The sequence below is a fragment of the Anolis sagrei genome, chromosome 6 (genome assembly GCF_037176765.1).
Source record: "Anolis sagrei isolate rAnoSag1 chromosome 6, rAnoSag1.mat, whole genome shotgun sequence".
In the NCBI taxonomy this organism is placed as follows: domain Eukaryota; kingdom Metazoa; phylum Chordata; class Lepidosauria; order Squamata; family Dactyloidae; genus Anolis; species Anolis sagrei.
In genome coordinates, this window is record NC_090026.1 from 116686004 (window position 1) to 116702196 (window position 16193).

The window sequence follows — 16193 nt, forward strand, 5'->3', positions numbered from 1 at the left end:
GCACTATTAGTGAATCATCCCTTCATACTGTATCCCAGAATTCATATTCTGCTTCCAATTCTATCATATAGAGCTTAGAGACGCTATGTCTGCTTTCAAGGTATCCAAAAGTTGGCATCATTGTATTTTTTTTCTTTTGAAATGAATAAATAATTCATTTTAACAGTATCAGTATGTTTAATGTATTGTCATGGCCGGAATAACTGGGTTGTTGTTTGTTTTCCGGGCTATATGCCATGTTCCAGAAGCATTCTCTCCTGACATTTCGCCTGTATCAATAGCAGGCATCCTCAGAGGTTGGGAGGTCTGCTATGTTTCTTTGCATGCAAATTCCACCAAGTCACTTTATTTTCAAGCCAATAATTTTGAAAAAATACACAATGAAAATGCATTAATGTATTGCACCTTCCTTTCTGCACTTTCCTCTCTGTGTATTTCTTTATGTCTTGTTCTCTTCTTCACTTTTAAACTTAGCATGGGTACACAAAAGTATTATTCCTTTAAAGTGTAATTTAGTTGAGTGTTATCTTCTATGAAGACACATAAAGGAAGCATAGTGCCAGTGGCATCAAATGTCAATTACTATATAAGACATTATTAGACTGATTTTTTTTTCAGTATAGAATCTGTAGTTCGTTGAACCTTATTTAGCAATTTTGCCTCATAGAATGTATTGGTAGAAAAGGCTATCTTTGAAAACAGTTTTTCTTCTAGGGACCATTTATTTAAAAAGATACATATAATAGCAGTATGAATATTATCCTTTGGCATTTAACCTGTTGAATTTGAGAATAGTGATACGATAAAATTGATTGTCATTATGGACACCTGTTTTTGAAATATCATATTGCCACTTGAACAATCTCTGGGAGCATTCAAAAGCAGTTGATTCAGCAGTAAATTAATAAGTGGTAATGGCACACATTTCTTGTCAGGTGCACAAATGACTTTTTTTAATGTATCAGTAGAGAACCCAAAATAGTACATGCTGACCTGTGTCATATAATATTGTATGGTGATACAAGTGTTCTTTAAATGATTCAAATGCTTCTCCTTAGTGTGTTGTGTTTCTTTCAAAAGATCGACTCTACTTTTAAAGTAGGCAAGATGTTAGCAATCCTGTCCTGCAGATCTCTTTGCATTCGCTCCAACACACAATCCAAAGAAAGCTAGAAAACTCCCTTGATAAATGTGTGTTTGGCCCAGAAAAATGTAAAAATAAATAAATAGAATGGCCATCCGAGTCACCATTCAGTTGACAAATGTGCATCAATTATGTATAGGAAAGGGAGTATTTCCCCTGACATATCGATGTGACAAATTGGTTATCATGTTGTAAAGCTGCGATTTGCTTTTAACCTCCACTGCAGAGTTAAAATTGTGGATATCCCTTTGATAGTACAAATTGTTGATACCTCTTTGATGATATTGAGTTCTTTTCCCCTCATCCTCCTGGCTTACTTCCTGAGATTTCCTGCTGCTGATCTTGTTGTGTGTGTATGTCTCTTCAATACTGTAAGGTAATTCAGAAGTGTATATCCACAAAGTACCTGCTACTTTGAAGAAGTGCTTTTCCAATTCCTAACATAGCTAGGAAGAGTTAAAACTTTGTGGTGGTGATCATACATTGGTTGGTATAGTATAGTTTAAGAAACATGAAATATTTAAAGAGTCGTTTTTAGCACGCCTTGAAATGCAGTGATTTGTTTAGAGGCAAGTCCATTTCGCAATTTTATCACTCCAAAATAACATTGCTTTAAACTTGGGATATAAACTAGCCAAACAGAAGCTCTTAGATACCATTGATGCCAGTGTGTATGAAAGTATAACTTTCTCCTCTTATAGGTAGGTAACATAAAAGAACATAACTGAAGTGGATGTGTGTATTTATTGATTTTTTTTCATATAGTAGCTGAAAGAATGGCCCTGAATATATCAGGGGACGTTATCATTAACACATTGCTGAAGGCTCTTTCTACATGTGCAAACATCCTTTCATTTAGCCCTCAAGTCTAAGACAATGATGTGAATGCAAATTCTGTTAATTTCAGTACAATTTCCATTGAGTAAGGTGTTATTAAACAGGATGTTATTTGCTACCAGGCAAAGTACTTTCATCTTCAGATCAATTGTTAACTGATTTTAATTATGCAATATGTTTGCGTTATCATTTGGTGGGGAGGGGGGTGGAGTGTCTGCTTATGGATAAATATCACTTTTCAGAAAATTATAATTATGATTTTTTTTCAGAAGCACTATGTTGTATTGTCTGTCTATGGCTTGAGCTAAATGAGTTCAATATGGGTGTCACTGTTTAATTTGTAAAGGTTTGTTAATGTGTGACTTTGTTTTTGTTTTTAATCATAGGTTTGACATGTACTAGCATTTGAGAAGCATAATGGGAAATCCTGGAGTACATGTTATATAAGAGGGTCTCCAAAATGTTTTCAGGACATCAGCACTTGAAATATGCCAATAATGTAAATAGGCAAGGAAACAAAAACTTTCAGACACTGCTTAGGAATTAATGTGTCCTCGCACTACAAATCCTTATAATGTACTTGGCAGGTTGTGATTTCACTTATTTGCTGGTTGACGAACAGTAATTGAGCTGACTCATTGTTTGCGTGAGGTCTTCCCAAGGTTAGACTAAAATCTGTGGCATTTTCAGCAAAAGACGTAACATACAAGAAGTTGAAATGCTACAAGATGGACGTGGAGGCAAGGTTAATGTTAGTGGAGCCAGAAGAACAAAATGCGTGCAGCAAGGTATGTGCTCGCATATATGTCTGCGTGAGAAATGAGATTATAGCGTAATGAAATTTCTGTGAAAATTAATGAAATTGCAAGACCGTGTTAAGGACGAGGCTCAGGCGGATTTACCAATGTGTGTTCTTCTCATAATATCGAAGTAATAAATGAGGATGCTCCATCCTGATCTGGATTCATGGGCGAGCGTTCATTCTTGCAATAGGCAGATGTCATGGTTTAGGATGTGCGTTGCTTATCTTAACCCACTGCCAGCTTGAGAGAGCGAGGACTGGATTCAAAGATAAAATTAAATTGATTAAAAGTTAATATCCTTTGCCTTATTTTGAGCTTCTATTTCTCCTTCTCTTCCTCACCCCATCCACTTCCTTTCTACAATTACCTCTGATTTCTAGTGATCCGTGGTAATGACAGCAATTTGAGATTGCATCAAAGGCATTAGCTGCAATGGCTGGACTTAAATTTAGAATGAGGGGGAAATTATGGAATTTACAACTCCGTAGCTACATGGTAGTGAGGCATTACATGAACAGGAGGGCTGTCTCTTTCTAGCAAAGTAGGGAGGAAAAACCTAAATGGTGAAGGATGGGGAGAACAATAGTATGGACTCCAGGTTAATTTAACGTAGAATGAATTAATCACTTATTTCACTATTTAAGACTATTTTATCTGCCGAGGTAATATTTGAAAAATAAATAGATGAAACTTGATCTTGTTTCTTCTGAGTTTGTTTTTCTTTCTTTACTTGCTATGACTGATGCCCCAAGGTTTTATGTTCGGGAAACGTTTATGGACAATTTTCAGCTGGATCAGCTGAAATCTCCCCCTTTTTCCCCCAAGTCTTATCCACTCATGCAGAGTTTGCTTGTTAATTGAGATGAATGGAGTATTGAAAAGACTTGGTGGTGAAACTGACTGAGCTGATAATGACACATGTGAAATGTGAATGTTAAAAAATGAAAAATCATATAAAAATATTCTATGAAAATATAGGAATTATGTTGTTCGGTTATTTTTCCTTCTCAGATCTATATGCACATTTTGGAGAGCTTTTTGTTTAATATTTTGTGGAAATATTTTTTTCTTATTCTTTTTTATTTTCAAATGCTACACCAAAGAATTATTAATAACAGGAATTGTGACATAATAGTCTATGCCGCTGAAGAATACTACTGGTTCTTTAAGGAGCTTTGTTTTTAAACATCATATTCCACCACCAAATTCTTCCCACTTTATCTGCGTACTTCAGTTCTTTGTTCTTGCTACAGTACACTGAAATTAGCATTATTACACCTTCAGAAAAGGGGGGTATTATGTATTTGCAGGAGAACTAAATTCAAGGCTAACGAGGATGCTTCAGCTAGACAATAGTACCATTCTCTCAAATTACACTGGCAGCACTGAAGCTGAATTCCATTCCAGATTTATAACCAAGTATCTGTACTGTCTTTTCAGGCTGTTTACAAGTTTGGTGTGTGTGTAAAAGATCAGTTATCTAGACAAAAAGACGCCCGATAGATGCTAGGAGATCCATCATTCTATAAGGGCCTGGGTAGATATTGTCACATTCTAGTGTAAAGCCCTCTGGTTCCTGGGAAAGTTGCATGATTTCTGATAGGGAAAATAAAGGGCTTTGCATTCCTTCTTTATCTGATCTTTTTTTTTCCTGTTTGCCGGCTTTGTTTAAAATACTGACAACCTAGCAGATCTGGTGAAAAGCTAGTTGCTGTGATGGATGACAGGCAACAATCTGCTAATTTCTCACCGTGGCTCACAATCATCGTGGTTATTCTTCTAAATAATATGCATTTACTATGAATGTATTAAATTATGTGGCAGCCTATATTGTTTAGCTTTTTAAATGCTACTTATAGGTAGGGTGTTTGAGGGGTTGCTTGCTTGCTTTCTTTACATGTACAATGTGCAAAACTATTATTAACTTAGCATTCAAAAACTGTAGTTGTAAATGTATTTATTTGGTATGAAAAACAGGGGTTTTCCAGGCAGCTAAATGGATATTTAGCAACTTTGCTTCCCTGAGATTTTTTTTCTTCTTCAAATTATTAAACTGTTAGGTTATAGGAAGGCTTGAATGAAGCATGATAAAAAAAAGTGGATATAGGTTTGCTAACACCAAGGAAAGGATGGAAATGCCTTCAGCTCAAACATACTTTAATGAAAATGGTGTATTACAAAAATATGATGAGCCAAATTATTTTAAACTCTGGGAGGACTTCTCTGTTCCTGGAAAATCTGAACTGTGAACACTGAAGTCACACTGAGAAAATGATGAAGAGCAGGTAAAATGAGGGATTCTCCTGGCTGAAGGCAGGAGAACAAAGGGGCAGGCACCAATACTGAAAAACAGTGGCAGTACTCCAAAGCTCTCCAAATAACTCCACGGAAGGACAAGCAGACCCATTTAGTGCTGGTTTCAGTTCAACAGCGATAGAGAGAAAAGGTAGAGAGGCCTGTGTGTTCCTTGAAAACACGTAGATGTACTAGATCCATTGTGTTGGCATGAAAGAACGTGGGGCTGGCAAAGGTGAACTCCTACCGATTAACCACTGTCAATTTAAGCATTCGTATTCACTTATTTATTAATTGTATCAGGAGCTAACCAAGGGTACAGTTGTAATGTATTTTTTTTAAAAAAAACACAAAGTTTCAAAACTTGCCATTATATTAAATGTCTTTTGATCAGTAGCTGGCCACTTGAAGTGTCTCTGGTGTTGCTATAGGAAGATCCTCCATTGCACATATGGCAGGGCTCAGACTGCATTGTAATAGGTGGTCTGTGGTTTGCTCTTCCCCACACTCACATTCGTATTCACTGATCCTAATCAATACTGGGTAGAAATTATATATATATATATATATATATATATATATATATATATATATATACACACACACACACACACACACACACACACACACACATGTATAAATTTGAACATGGATAATTTGGCACATTTTCCCTTATATGGCAAATAATTATTTTCCATGTGGGCCTGCAATAGTCTTTGCCAGCAGAAGATCATGCCAAGGGCATGATAATGTTAACCTGAGTTGGTCTTGATCATTATACCTTTGCCAGGAGCAATGTAGAGGGTGTTAATTCAAACCTAATACACAGCATTTGATTTGACAAGTAGGTTATTGAGCTAAGGTAATGATTTTTGGGGCATCCCGAAAGAATTGTAGCCACCATGACACATTTTTCCTGTCCACAGAAGACAGAAGTTAGGGTGATTTTTCATTATAATTGCAACTAGGAAACTCTGAGAAAGAAAGACTTGGTGTTACTGTTGGCATGTACACAGTGAGGCTATGCCATCCCATCATGTACATCATGAGCTATTACTTTTTTGCATTCCTATAGCAACAAAATACTGCTTATGTCTTATGAGATGAATAAATGTATTTAGTGATGGTTTTTGTGTGTTATCAGATTGTAATTATTTTCCACCACCTTTTTGGATTTTCTTCAGTGGGACATTGATTTTAAATTTCTGCGAAAGTGACCACAACTGGTATCCTGGGAGCAGTGCACTTAATTCTTTGCATCCATATTGACACTGGACTTTTTCAAGCAAAACAGCAACTTCCTTGTTGCTAGAGAAACCATTTTTGAAACTGAGGAATGTCAAATAGTTATTTGAAATAGTATTGGTCATGTGATATTGAGAGGGAAATAAACCCATAAGCAAACAGACACGCAGATAATAATAATATCACATAGTCCTCAATGCTTGGAAAGTGTTTGACTTGTGATTTTGTGATACGAAATCCAGCATATATATCTCACTTGCTGTGTCATATTGTGGTTTTGTGTCAGTAAAATATAATAATCATAACAACAACAACAACAACAACAACAACAACAACACTTTATTTATAACCCGCCCTATCTCCCCGAGGGGATTGAATTCTGTTACTTGTGTTTTTCCATGTTCTGTATTATAAGAGTTCACATGTCATCATTGGATATTCTGTCCCTCTCCCAACTATTTCCCACTTCTCACATGACCAAAAGTAAATACATACAATACATCAATTCGATGTGAATATGATCCTTGATCTTCTTTAGCTCATATTTAGTCTGAAGCATTATACTCTAAAGTTCCAGGATGGGCAGTATATATGTATAAATTACTATGGCACCTTGGAGATGGGAGTCCTATTAAATCTCCAGGTTTTTATTTTGAAGCTGTATATAAAATTATTTGCCAGGCAACTTATATCTCCCTCCCATACAATCTGCTGTAAATGTGTGCTTGGAATATACTTTAGATGACTCTTCAGTGACTGTGTTGCTTTTCTGTAAATAAGGCATCTTTCAATGTCACAGTTATGGTGTTTGTTTATATCTTTCAATGCAAATATCGGATGTTCTGATCAAAATCTGTTTTGTGATTTGGGTGGAAACAGGGTGCTGTGAACTGTGTAGAGACTGATTTCAGACTGATGGTACTATTTATATGCCTTTAGCTTTTGGAAGAGGAACTTGTTATATTTAGCAGCAGCCCCCTTGCATCTTAGAATCTCAAGAAAACATTAGCCTTTAGCCATTAAAACTATTTAAAATACAGGTGGAGAGCTGAGAATAACAGACTTGATCTCCTCTTGTTTGGAATACACCGACTTTGTATTCAAACTGGAGTGTTCCTCTCCTCTCCCCACTTCAGGTGTAAAAGAACAGCCACCCATCTGAATGACACTTTGAAGCTAAATGCTCTTTTACAGTGAATAGCAGCCTCCCTGATAGACGGAGGCAGACCTGCTGAGATTATGTGCTGGGCAAGGCACTATTTATTGTGAGACGCAGTGACCAAATTGTCTCCAGTGTCAACACAGTGCAGTTGTGCAGCCCTGAAGCCTGCCTAGCTTTTTCTTAATTGAATGCGTACCTTATGTGAATTCCCAAGAAAAATTATGCGACTGCTCAGCATTACCCATGTGTGTGCAATCTATTGTGAATGTGTTATACATGTCTCATGGAAGTAAATGGAAACAGTACAAAATCTCAGTAGAAAACTGTTTCAAAGGTTACCGTAGAGGAGAGTTGTAGAATTTTGATTTTGGCACAAATAAATGAATGCAAAACAGAGTTAAAAATATGAAAGCTGTAGATAAGATAAATTGAAACTGCATGTGGACAAAAGTAGGTTGAGAGAATGGATGGGGAAGAGAGAGATCAAAGAAATGCAGTTCACAGCCTCATTATGTAGCATCACCAGTATGGGTTCCTCTCCCTTCCCCTTCTGTCTGTCATTGCTACTTCTTATGCGTATATTTATGGTAACTTGGAAGCAGGAACAGGAGTGAAAACATTAAAAGTGTCTATTGTTAAGCAGTGCAGATAGTAATTAGGTTGCACCTTACTGCATGTTGTTTACATCTTAAGTTTAAATGGGAAAGTGGGAATAAATGTTCCCTAATGTCATTGACAGATGATTTGCATCCAGTTACAAACCGCTACACCAGACATATTGATTAATCTGTGTTGTACCATTTATTTATGCTAAGCGCCTGATGTTTGTTTCTATAATCTGGCTGTTCAGAATCATGATAATGTGTGCAACACTGGCACCATCCAGATCGTTTTAAAGCCACACGCCAGCCAGGCTACATGTTTTGTCTGGTTCTGGACAGTTTGCACAGCAAATGTGACATGTTCAATGTACAGTGTGTGCATAGATTCTTGAATATTAAAAAATAGCAATCTTGCACTACTTATTGTAGGAATTCTTTTGTAAACTGGTATGTTGCACCTTACAAGAAGAGAGGTCAGGCATCTCACCATTTTCATAGTATGTTGTCCAGGCCTTTGAAAAAGTACAGTGAAGTAAAATATTCTACCAGCAGGCAGGGCTACTCAAGGTCCCAGGCAGATTTCCCATACATTTTATCTCATGCACTACATGTGAACATGTAGTTTTTAATTTTAAGCCATTTTGGAAAATCTTTGGATTTAAGAAGCAGGATATAACATTAGATATGAAGAAATGACATGTTAGAAAAAGGTAGGATAAAGGCAGCCATACTTTCTAAAATGCAGTTAAGATGATTTGATAATTTCTGTTAAATTATTCTGAATTGCAAGTATTTCTCATCTGAGCAGGACAGTTGTGTGCATACTGTTTTCACCAACCCTTTTCTTTCTGGGATTAAATTAGGGTGTGATATATACAGGGGAGCACCTGGTGGTGCAGCGGGTTAAACTGCTGAGCTGCTGAACTTGCTGACCGAAAGGTTGGTGGTTCAAATCTGGGGAGTGAGGTGAGCTTCTGCTGTCAACCCTAGCTCCTGCCAACCTAGCAGTACAAAAACATGCAAATGTGAGTAGATCAATAGGTACTACTTCGGTGGGAAGGTAATGGCACTCCATGCAGTCATGCTGGCCACATGACCTTGGAGGCATCTGCAGACAATGCCGGGTATTTGGCTTAGAAATGGAGATGAGCATCACCCCCCAGAGTCGGACTCAACTAGACTTAATGTCAAGGGGAAATCTTTACCTTTTTATATGGGGGTGTACCAAATTTACGAATAAAAGGACATTATACATATAACAGTCCCTTTGAGTTTTACATTGGATTGATATTGTTCAGTATACAGGATGTAATGACTGCAAAACATGAAACATGAGCTAGAAGTCCCTCAATACAAGCTTCCTCTACTAATAGTGGCCTGAGGCAAACTATTATTCCTGTAGTGTTTCCCTCTCCATCATTTGTAATAGGAGAGTAAAATAGTGGGCAATCTTATGTGGCTATTTCAAGGATTACATTGGTAATGGGATCCTTTGAAGTAGTCTGAATTCTTGAAATATGTCATATAAACATGAAGTATCAGGGCAGGTTTCCATTTCTGAGGACTTTTGCACTGTATTTTTAAGGGCATCACTTTCAGGAGAGTGAACAATTTTGCTGGAAGTTTGTCATCATGCACATTGATTTTTGCAAATTACATAGCAAATCATGATATGGATGCAAGTTATTATTATTATTTCTATTATTACTTTTGATCTACTCACATTTGCATGTTTTAAGCTGCTAGGTTGGCAGAAGCCGGGGCTAACAGCGGGAGCTCACCTTGGTCCCCAGATTCAAACCACTGACCTTTTGGTCAGCAAGTTCAGCAGTTTAACCCACTGTGCTCCGATACTTTCAGTTAGTGCAAAAGAAAAAAAAACAGCCTGACAAGCTAAAGCCCTGACATGGTGTTCATTAAAGGTTGTTCTCAGTTTTCAAATGTTGAAAAGATAAAGAGGAAACATTACCAGGTTGGTCTGAAAAGAAGCATATGTAATGGGTTAATTGCATAAGTTTATTATGTGGCCCTTTGTTTGGTTTCAGACAAAGTAAGGCTCCAAGATTCATTTTTATTTTGTTCACTAGATTGAGTAGAAAGATATAAGACTGGGAGGTGTGTTTACATTTACAAAAAATAGTTAGGAGTGTAAATCATCATTTCTCCTGCTGGCCATTACATGAGAGTTTGGGGGATTTTTTTTCTGTTCACTAAGTGGTTTTTGGCAAGAATTTTGTTTGTGCAAAAAATATTTTATGCAGAAAGCTATGCGAAATGTATTTCTTGGGGGTGGGGAATGTTGTTTTTTATTCAAAACTCAAGATTTTTGCAAAAACTCTTGAAGTGGCTGGTCATTTTCTCAAAGAATCATGTCAAAGTGTCAAAATATCCTTTCGTGTTGAGAACTGGAAAATTTGTGAGTCTGTTATATATCCCAGGAGAGAATGTGTAAGTCAATTCATTACTGAGGCACTTCAGCCATTTCTATCATTCTTTCTGTATATCTTTTCCAGTCTCCCTAATGAAATATTCTGCTAAAGTAGAAAGACAGAAGATATCGTTTTAACGTACTGTATAAAATAAATGAAAATGCACAGAGGGCTAGACCTTCACTTACAGTGAATGAATTTGGCATAGATAGACAGAACTGTGAAGTTAGACATGTAGGGGAACCTGGTTTAATAATTTTCAGATCAACCTGTCTTGTAAAAATCTAAGCAGGCAGAAGCATAAAACTGGCCCCAGACATAGCAGAAAAGTGGAGGAAACATAAAGCTCAAGGACTTGCACATTTTATTCCTCTGCCCTGAACATTTGTGGGCTTCCCTCCAATCCAGCAGATGCACAAACATTACCACGTGGAATGGAGTTGAGAAAATCAAAAACTTAATTTCAGGGAGAATGCTGGTGTGGAAGAATGTTTCTAGGACTCATCTTCAAGGCATTAATGCATTTGATGAAGTAAGGGATCAGTGAAGATCCAATCTGTCTGTCTGTCTGTCTCTCCTTGTATCTATGATAGATTATAAAGTCCACTGTACATTTTAACAGTGTCAAGTGGAATTTGTATGTAAGGCAGAACAGGTACGTTTTTAATGTTACTCCAGTCAAATATATATATAATGTTTAGCTTTGGTTAGCAAAGGAAAGGGTGACCACCTCTGTGGTGTTTGCTTTGCTGTCTGTTTCTCTGTTCAGAAGGGAAAAAATTGGTTTGTTGTGGAAACAAAGATTGGTGATAAAGCTTCAGTGGAGACATCTTTTCCCCATGATGTCTCTTTCAGGAGTGAATTTCCCTTCTGGGGAGTATATTTTTATCACTTCCCATTGTCTCACCCCCATCTGTAACTAAGGACCTTATCACATTAGCCACCAGATTCACTACAGATCATGACGAATCTGTCAGCACCCAGCAAGGGGAACCCATCGCTCCCAGCATCGCCCTTACCCCATCCCACGGGGAAAGCATCCAATGCTCAGCTATCCCCCATTGTTGCCAATGCAATACAGGAAGCCTCCCATGTTGCTGCCACAGCAACGTACACCAGTTCCTCTTCACTTTTGCCATGGAGCCCCACTGGAAGTAGACGTACGTTGTGGGATGGGAGCAGGTGGGTTCTGTTGCAAAAGTGAAGAGGAACCGGCATATGCTGCCAAATTTGGCCTATCTCTTGAGGGTGTATGCGTCATTTGTAAGTCGGATGTTTGTAATGCTTGAATTGTAGAGATGGATAGAGGGCCCTCTACCATTTTTATAAGACTAACGGGCATGGTGTAGAGGTTTGAGTACCAGTTTGTCTTCTGTGCTTCAGTAAGCAAGTGACCCAGGAATGAGATGGGTCACTTGCTTGCCATCTTCATCCATGGGGTCGGGTACTTCATCCATTCCCAATCAAATTATGCAAAATGAAAGGAGAAACAAGATATCTGCTGATCCAGGAGCCATTACAACAAGTTAGTTATCCACCGATTAGTACACAGAGTTGTCCATTGTAGCGAGTCCAAGATCAAGAGCATGGGAATGCTGAAAGTACTGCTTGTCACTAAGGTAGATCAAAGATACCAAGAAGCATCTAAGAGATTTATAGCAGCTTTTTCAGGACACCAGAATCTGCATAGCCTCCTTGTGGAGAGAAAAAGCGGGATATAAATAAACATAATAATAATAATAATAATAATAATAATAATAATAATAATTGCCTCTTTTAATCTTTTCTGTAATCTTCAAAGGAGTGTGGTGAGTTCTCAATGTATGCCACCCCCTGGTGACCCAATGGGCCTCCCAAATGCCTCATCCCACAGCTTCTTGGACTAGGAAATCCTACCATAAACTAGGAATGCAAATTCCTGGCAAACTGACTCTTCTGTGTCTGAGTCCCTCAGTTCCTGAGGTGAATTATGACAGTTTGAGTATTATTATTATTATTATTATTATTATATTTATATTTACCCCACTTTAGCTTCCCTGAAGGGGACTCAAAGCGGCTTAACATAAAAGCATCAGCATAACAATTTTAAAATATACAAATATACAAACAATAAAACAGGACTGAATATAACCTGTATTTTAAAAATTCCAGTTAAAAACTATTAAAACACATTCAAAGTTAAAAAACCACAGTACCCACTTAATTGATCTTAAACACATTCATCTTTAAAAGCCTGTCTGAATAAAAAAAAGGTTTTAGCCTGCTGCTGGAAGGACAGCAGGGGTGGGCCATCCTGGCTTCTCTGGGCATACATATTTTTAGGTACATTTCATAAAAAATCGAAGATAAGGGCTTCATTTTGCAATTAGTATTTCAATCAAGTACATTCATTTTATATCTGGTAGCTGACCTCATTAGACTTGTTCCTTTTCTCTGAAAAAATGTATTTTGCTGCTCCATATAAGCACTGGTTTGCAGGATGTGCCAAGACTAAAATCTTTTTGCAAATATTTATAACAGCAACTTAAGGGTCTCTTTTCCAATTTTTAAAGTGAAAGCAAAAGCTGAAAAGAGCTCCAAGAGTGTGCTTTCCATTTCTAAGGACCTATTCACACTTACCTCCCTGTTGCTCCATTTTGCTGGCAATCACCAGTGAAACAGTAGGGGCCTGGGGTGCCTTGCCGCATCCCATGCACTCTCCTTACTTCCCCCATCACAAGGAGGTAATGGGACAAGTTGCGTTGGTGCCCTGTTCCCATCAGATGGGGGAAAGTGCAGAAAAATGTGGGTAGCTCCATCAGAGCTACCCAAAACACAACTTACGTTGTGGCGAGAAAGCGTCTTGCAATGCTTCCTCACTACTTAAGGGATCAATGGGGTGGGGCCAAACCAGTGTTGTCCGACTGTTCTCAGCAGTCTCCATCCCAGAAGAGAAGAAAGGAGCCAAAGCTCCAAGTGTGGTAAGATCCATAGTATTGAAATGCTTTCCCATTGCTGATGTAAGGAGCCCCTGGTGCCAGCAGGACTGAAGACCAACAGGTCAGAGGTTCACATGAGCTCCCTCTGTTAGCTCCAGCTCCCCATGTGGGGACATGAGAGAAGCCTCCCACAAGGATGGTAACACATCAAAAGACAGGACATCCCCTGGGCAACATCCCTACAGATGGCCAATTATCTCACACCAGAAGCAACTTGCAGTTTCTCAAGTCACTCTTGACTAAAAGAAAATGCTGATGGTGCAAAACCACTTTCTGTCCCAATTTGGTGGTTTATTGGATGGGCAACAAGTAGAAATTGGCTTTCCATGGTCTCATAATGAGATGGAATAGCCTTCAAAGTGTTGATATTTGTTTTGGCATCGAATTGCTGCCTAATTTGTAAGGCTGCTCTGAGTCCCCTTCGGGGTAGAGAAGGGCAGGATATAAATAAATAAATAAATAAATAAATAAATAAATATTTGCCCAACCTTGCTTTATTTATTTTTTGTCAATCTTTCTAGTGTGCAACATGGAGTAAAGGCCACTGAGGGAAGTGGGAGAAGAAACAATAGGTCAGTAAATTGTGTATAGTAGTGGCTTTGTGTAATAATGAAAAATAAGCACATTTCAGAAGACAAAACTATTTTGCCTCATTTGTTTAGACACACAGTCTCCTAAGGCACATGTGGATACAACACATCAGAAGATGCCATTATGGCTTTGTCCTCATAAAATATAAGCTGAAAGCATAACACTACTGAAGAAGCTGGTGTCTTCACAGTAGGCAGTTATTAAAACAAAGTTATTAAAACATTGCTCCCAATCCCAAACACATGTATAATTTACATGGCAAAACCTGTCAACTATTCAGTATTCCTGTTGTTTCATTCTGGAATCCTCCCCTTAAAAACCAGTTTTCTTTCTCCAGAAATAGTGTCTGACTATTAATATGAAAACATTGACCAAGTCTACAGCAAGAAGAGCTTGCATTTCACTTTCTTTTGTTTTAAGCCATATGCATAGAGGTGGCTGGGATTTGCCACAAATGTGGATTTCTGATAATATTCAATTATCTGAAGACATCTTTGGTGCTACAGAAAATACTAACGGTGTGGTTGCACGGAGTAAATTGCATGTACCACCCACACAATTTAGAGGGAGGGGAATGTATGACTGTATTGTTCAAGCATTACACCAGAAGTTGGATGGATTGGATTGCATTGAGTTGGGTTGGGTTGTACAGCCTCAGGATCCAGACTTTTAGAGATGTTTGGTGCATTTCTGCTTGTGCAAGCAGCCTCACTGAATTTTCACTTTCCTTTTGCAGCTTTTACTTTATTGGCACTCTCAAGAGTATCTGGAAAGGTACAGGTGACTATAAGTAATTGAGGTGCCAGAATAGGTTTAATGCACAACAAAGCTTAATACCAAACACACTGTTGGAGTTGCGTACTGTATTCTCTCTCAGGGTCCTTCTAAACAGTCATATAATCCAAAATATCAAAGCAGATAATCCATTTTATCTGCCATGAACTGGATTATCTGAGTCTACACTGCCTTATAACCTAGTTCAAAGCAGATAATCTGGGTTTTCTTCAACTATGTAGAAGGGGCCTCTGTGCCTCTGTATCCCTCTGACATTTAAAAAGCCAAGCTTTGACTTGTCACTGGTAAGCTTCTCCTTAAAGTGAGTCTACTAAACATGTGTCCAAGTAGACCCAGCCTACTCGACTATTCAGGTGACACAGTATCTGACCATTTTCTTAACACTTGCTTATATATGTTTTTAAGGAATAGAGAAAAGCACTTTCTGAATGATAGGTCACTTCAACTAGATTTCAGGTCATTGTTTTTGTTATTCTGCTAGGCACTTTGCACACTTACATAAGCAAAGAAGACAGGTCATAGTTTAATCTTTTGATGGTGGAAGGGATGAGGAAAAGTGAATGACAAGGATAATAGAATACTTTGAAAATTTTCAGTCTCAGTCTTAAGGAGCAGGATTAGGAGGGGTGTGTGTGATAAGGATGGTTTGCTTCAACTGCCTTCAGTATACTCAGGCATAGCAGTTCAAGTGTCTCTTTGTATACTTGGAGAGGTAAACAAGTATAGCCTTCACCTGAATTTTGGATGTTGGGCACTATGGTTTCAACATGAGAATTTGCAAATGGCACAAAATTGGCTGTGCCTCTATAGAGCACAGTTTAGGAAGAAAAGCAATGCTAAACTGCTGGATAAGATGACACATTGGCCCAAGCTGAGATGTTTGTAAATAGCTTGGAAGGTTAGGGAGAAAGCAGGGGAGGAAGGCAAAGTACTTATCATCCAATTTTTTCACTCTCAGCTGTCTGCTGCCTAGTTGTATTTCTTTTTTTTTAAAAAAAATCAACAGTTTGATTACATGTATTTGCATCAAATGTGTAGTTTCACCCTCAGTGTCAGACACTAAAGCTTCACATTATTTCATAAAAGGCTACAATATTAATCAAACAAACAGAAGAGTTCTTTAGATTCCACGGGGCTGAGTCTCTTGTGTTACTTGTGCCCCTACAAGTATTACTTTATAATTGCTTTTCCATCTCCAGTCTCATCCCTTCAGAATAAGAAAATATTGTACAGATTCATAGTTAGAGAGTTGCACGCCACTCAGGATCCCATTCTATTTTAAAATTGTTCAAAGCTATCATTATTGTATTTG

The 16193-nt window shown here is 37.9% G+C and overlaps 1 protein-coding gene across 2 annotated transcripts in view; it reads left to right on the forward strand.

Moving 5' to 3' along the window:
* Nucleotides 1–16193, forward strand: part of ADARB2 (adenosine deaminase RNA specific B2 (inactive)) — a 394803-nt gene that overhangs the window by 3251 nt on the left and 375359 nt on the right. Inside the window, exon 1 of one of the 2 annotated variants that reach the window (XM_060782553.2) lies at nucleotides 2685–2769. The exons of the other annotated variant lie outside the window; for it this stretch is intronic. Within the exon in view, the coding sequence (XP_060638536.2) occupies nucleotides 2700–2769 (70 nt within the window). The 5' untranslated portion in view covers nucleotides 2685–2699. Of the gene's footprint in view, nucleotides 1–2684; nucleotides 2770–16193 lie in introns of those variants that run through there. 2 annotated transcript variants of the gene reach the window in all.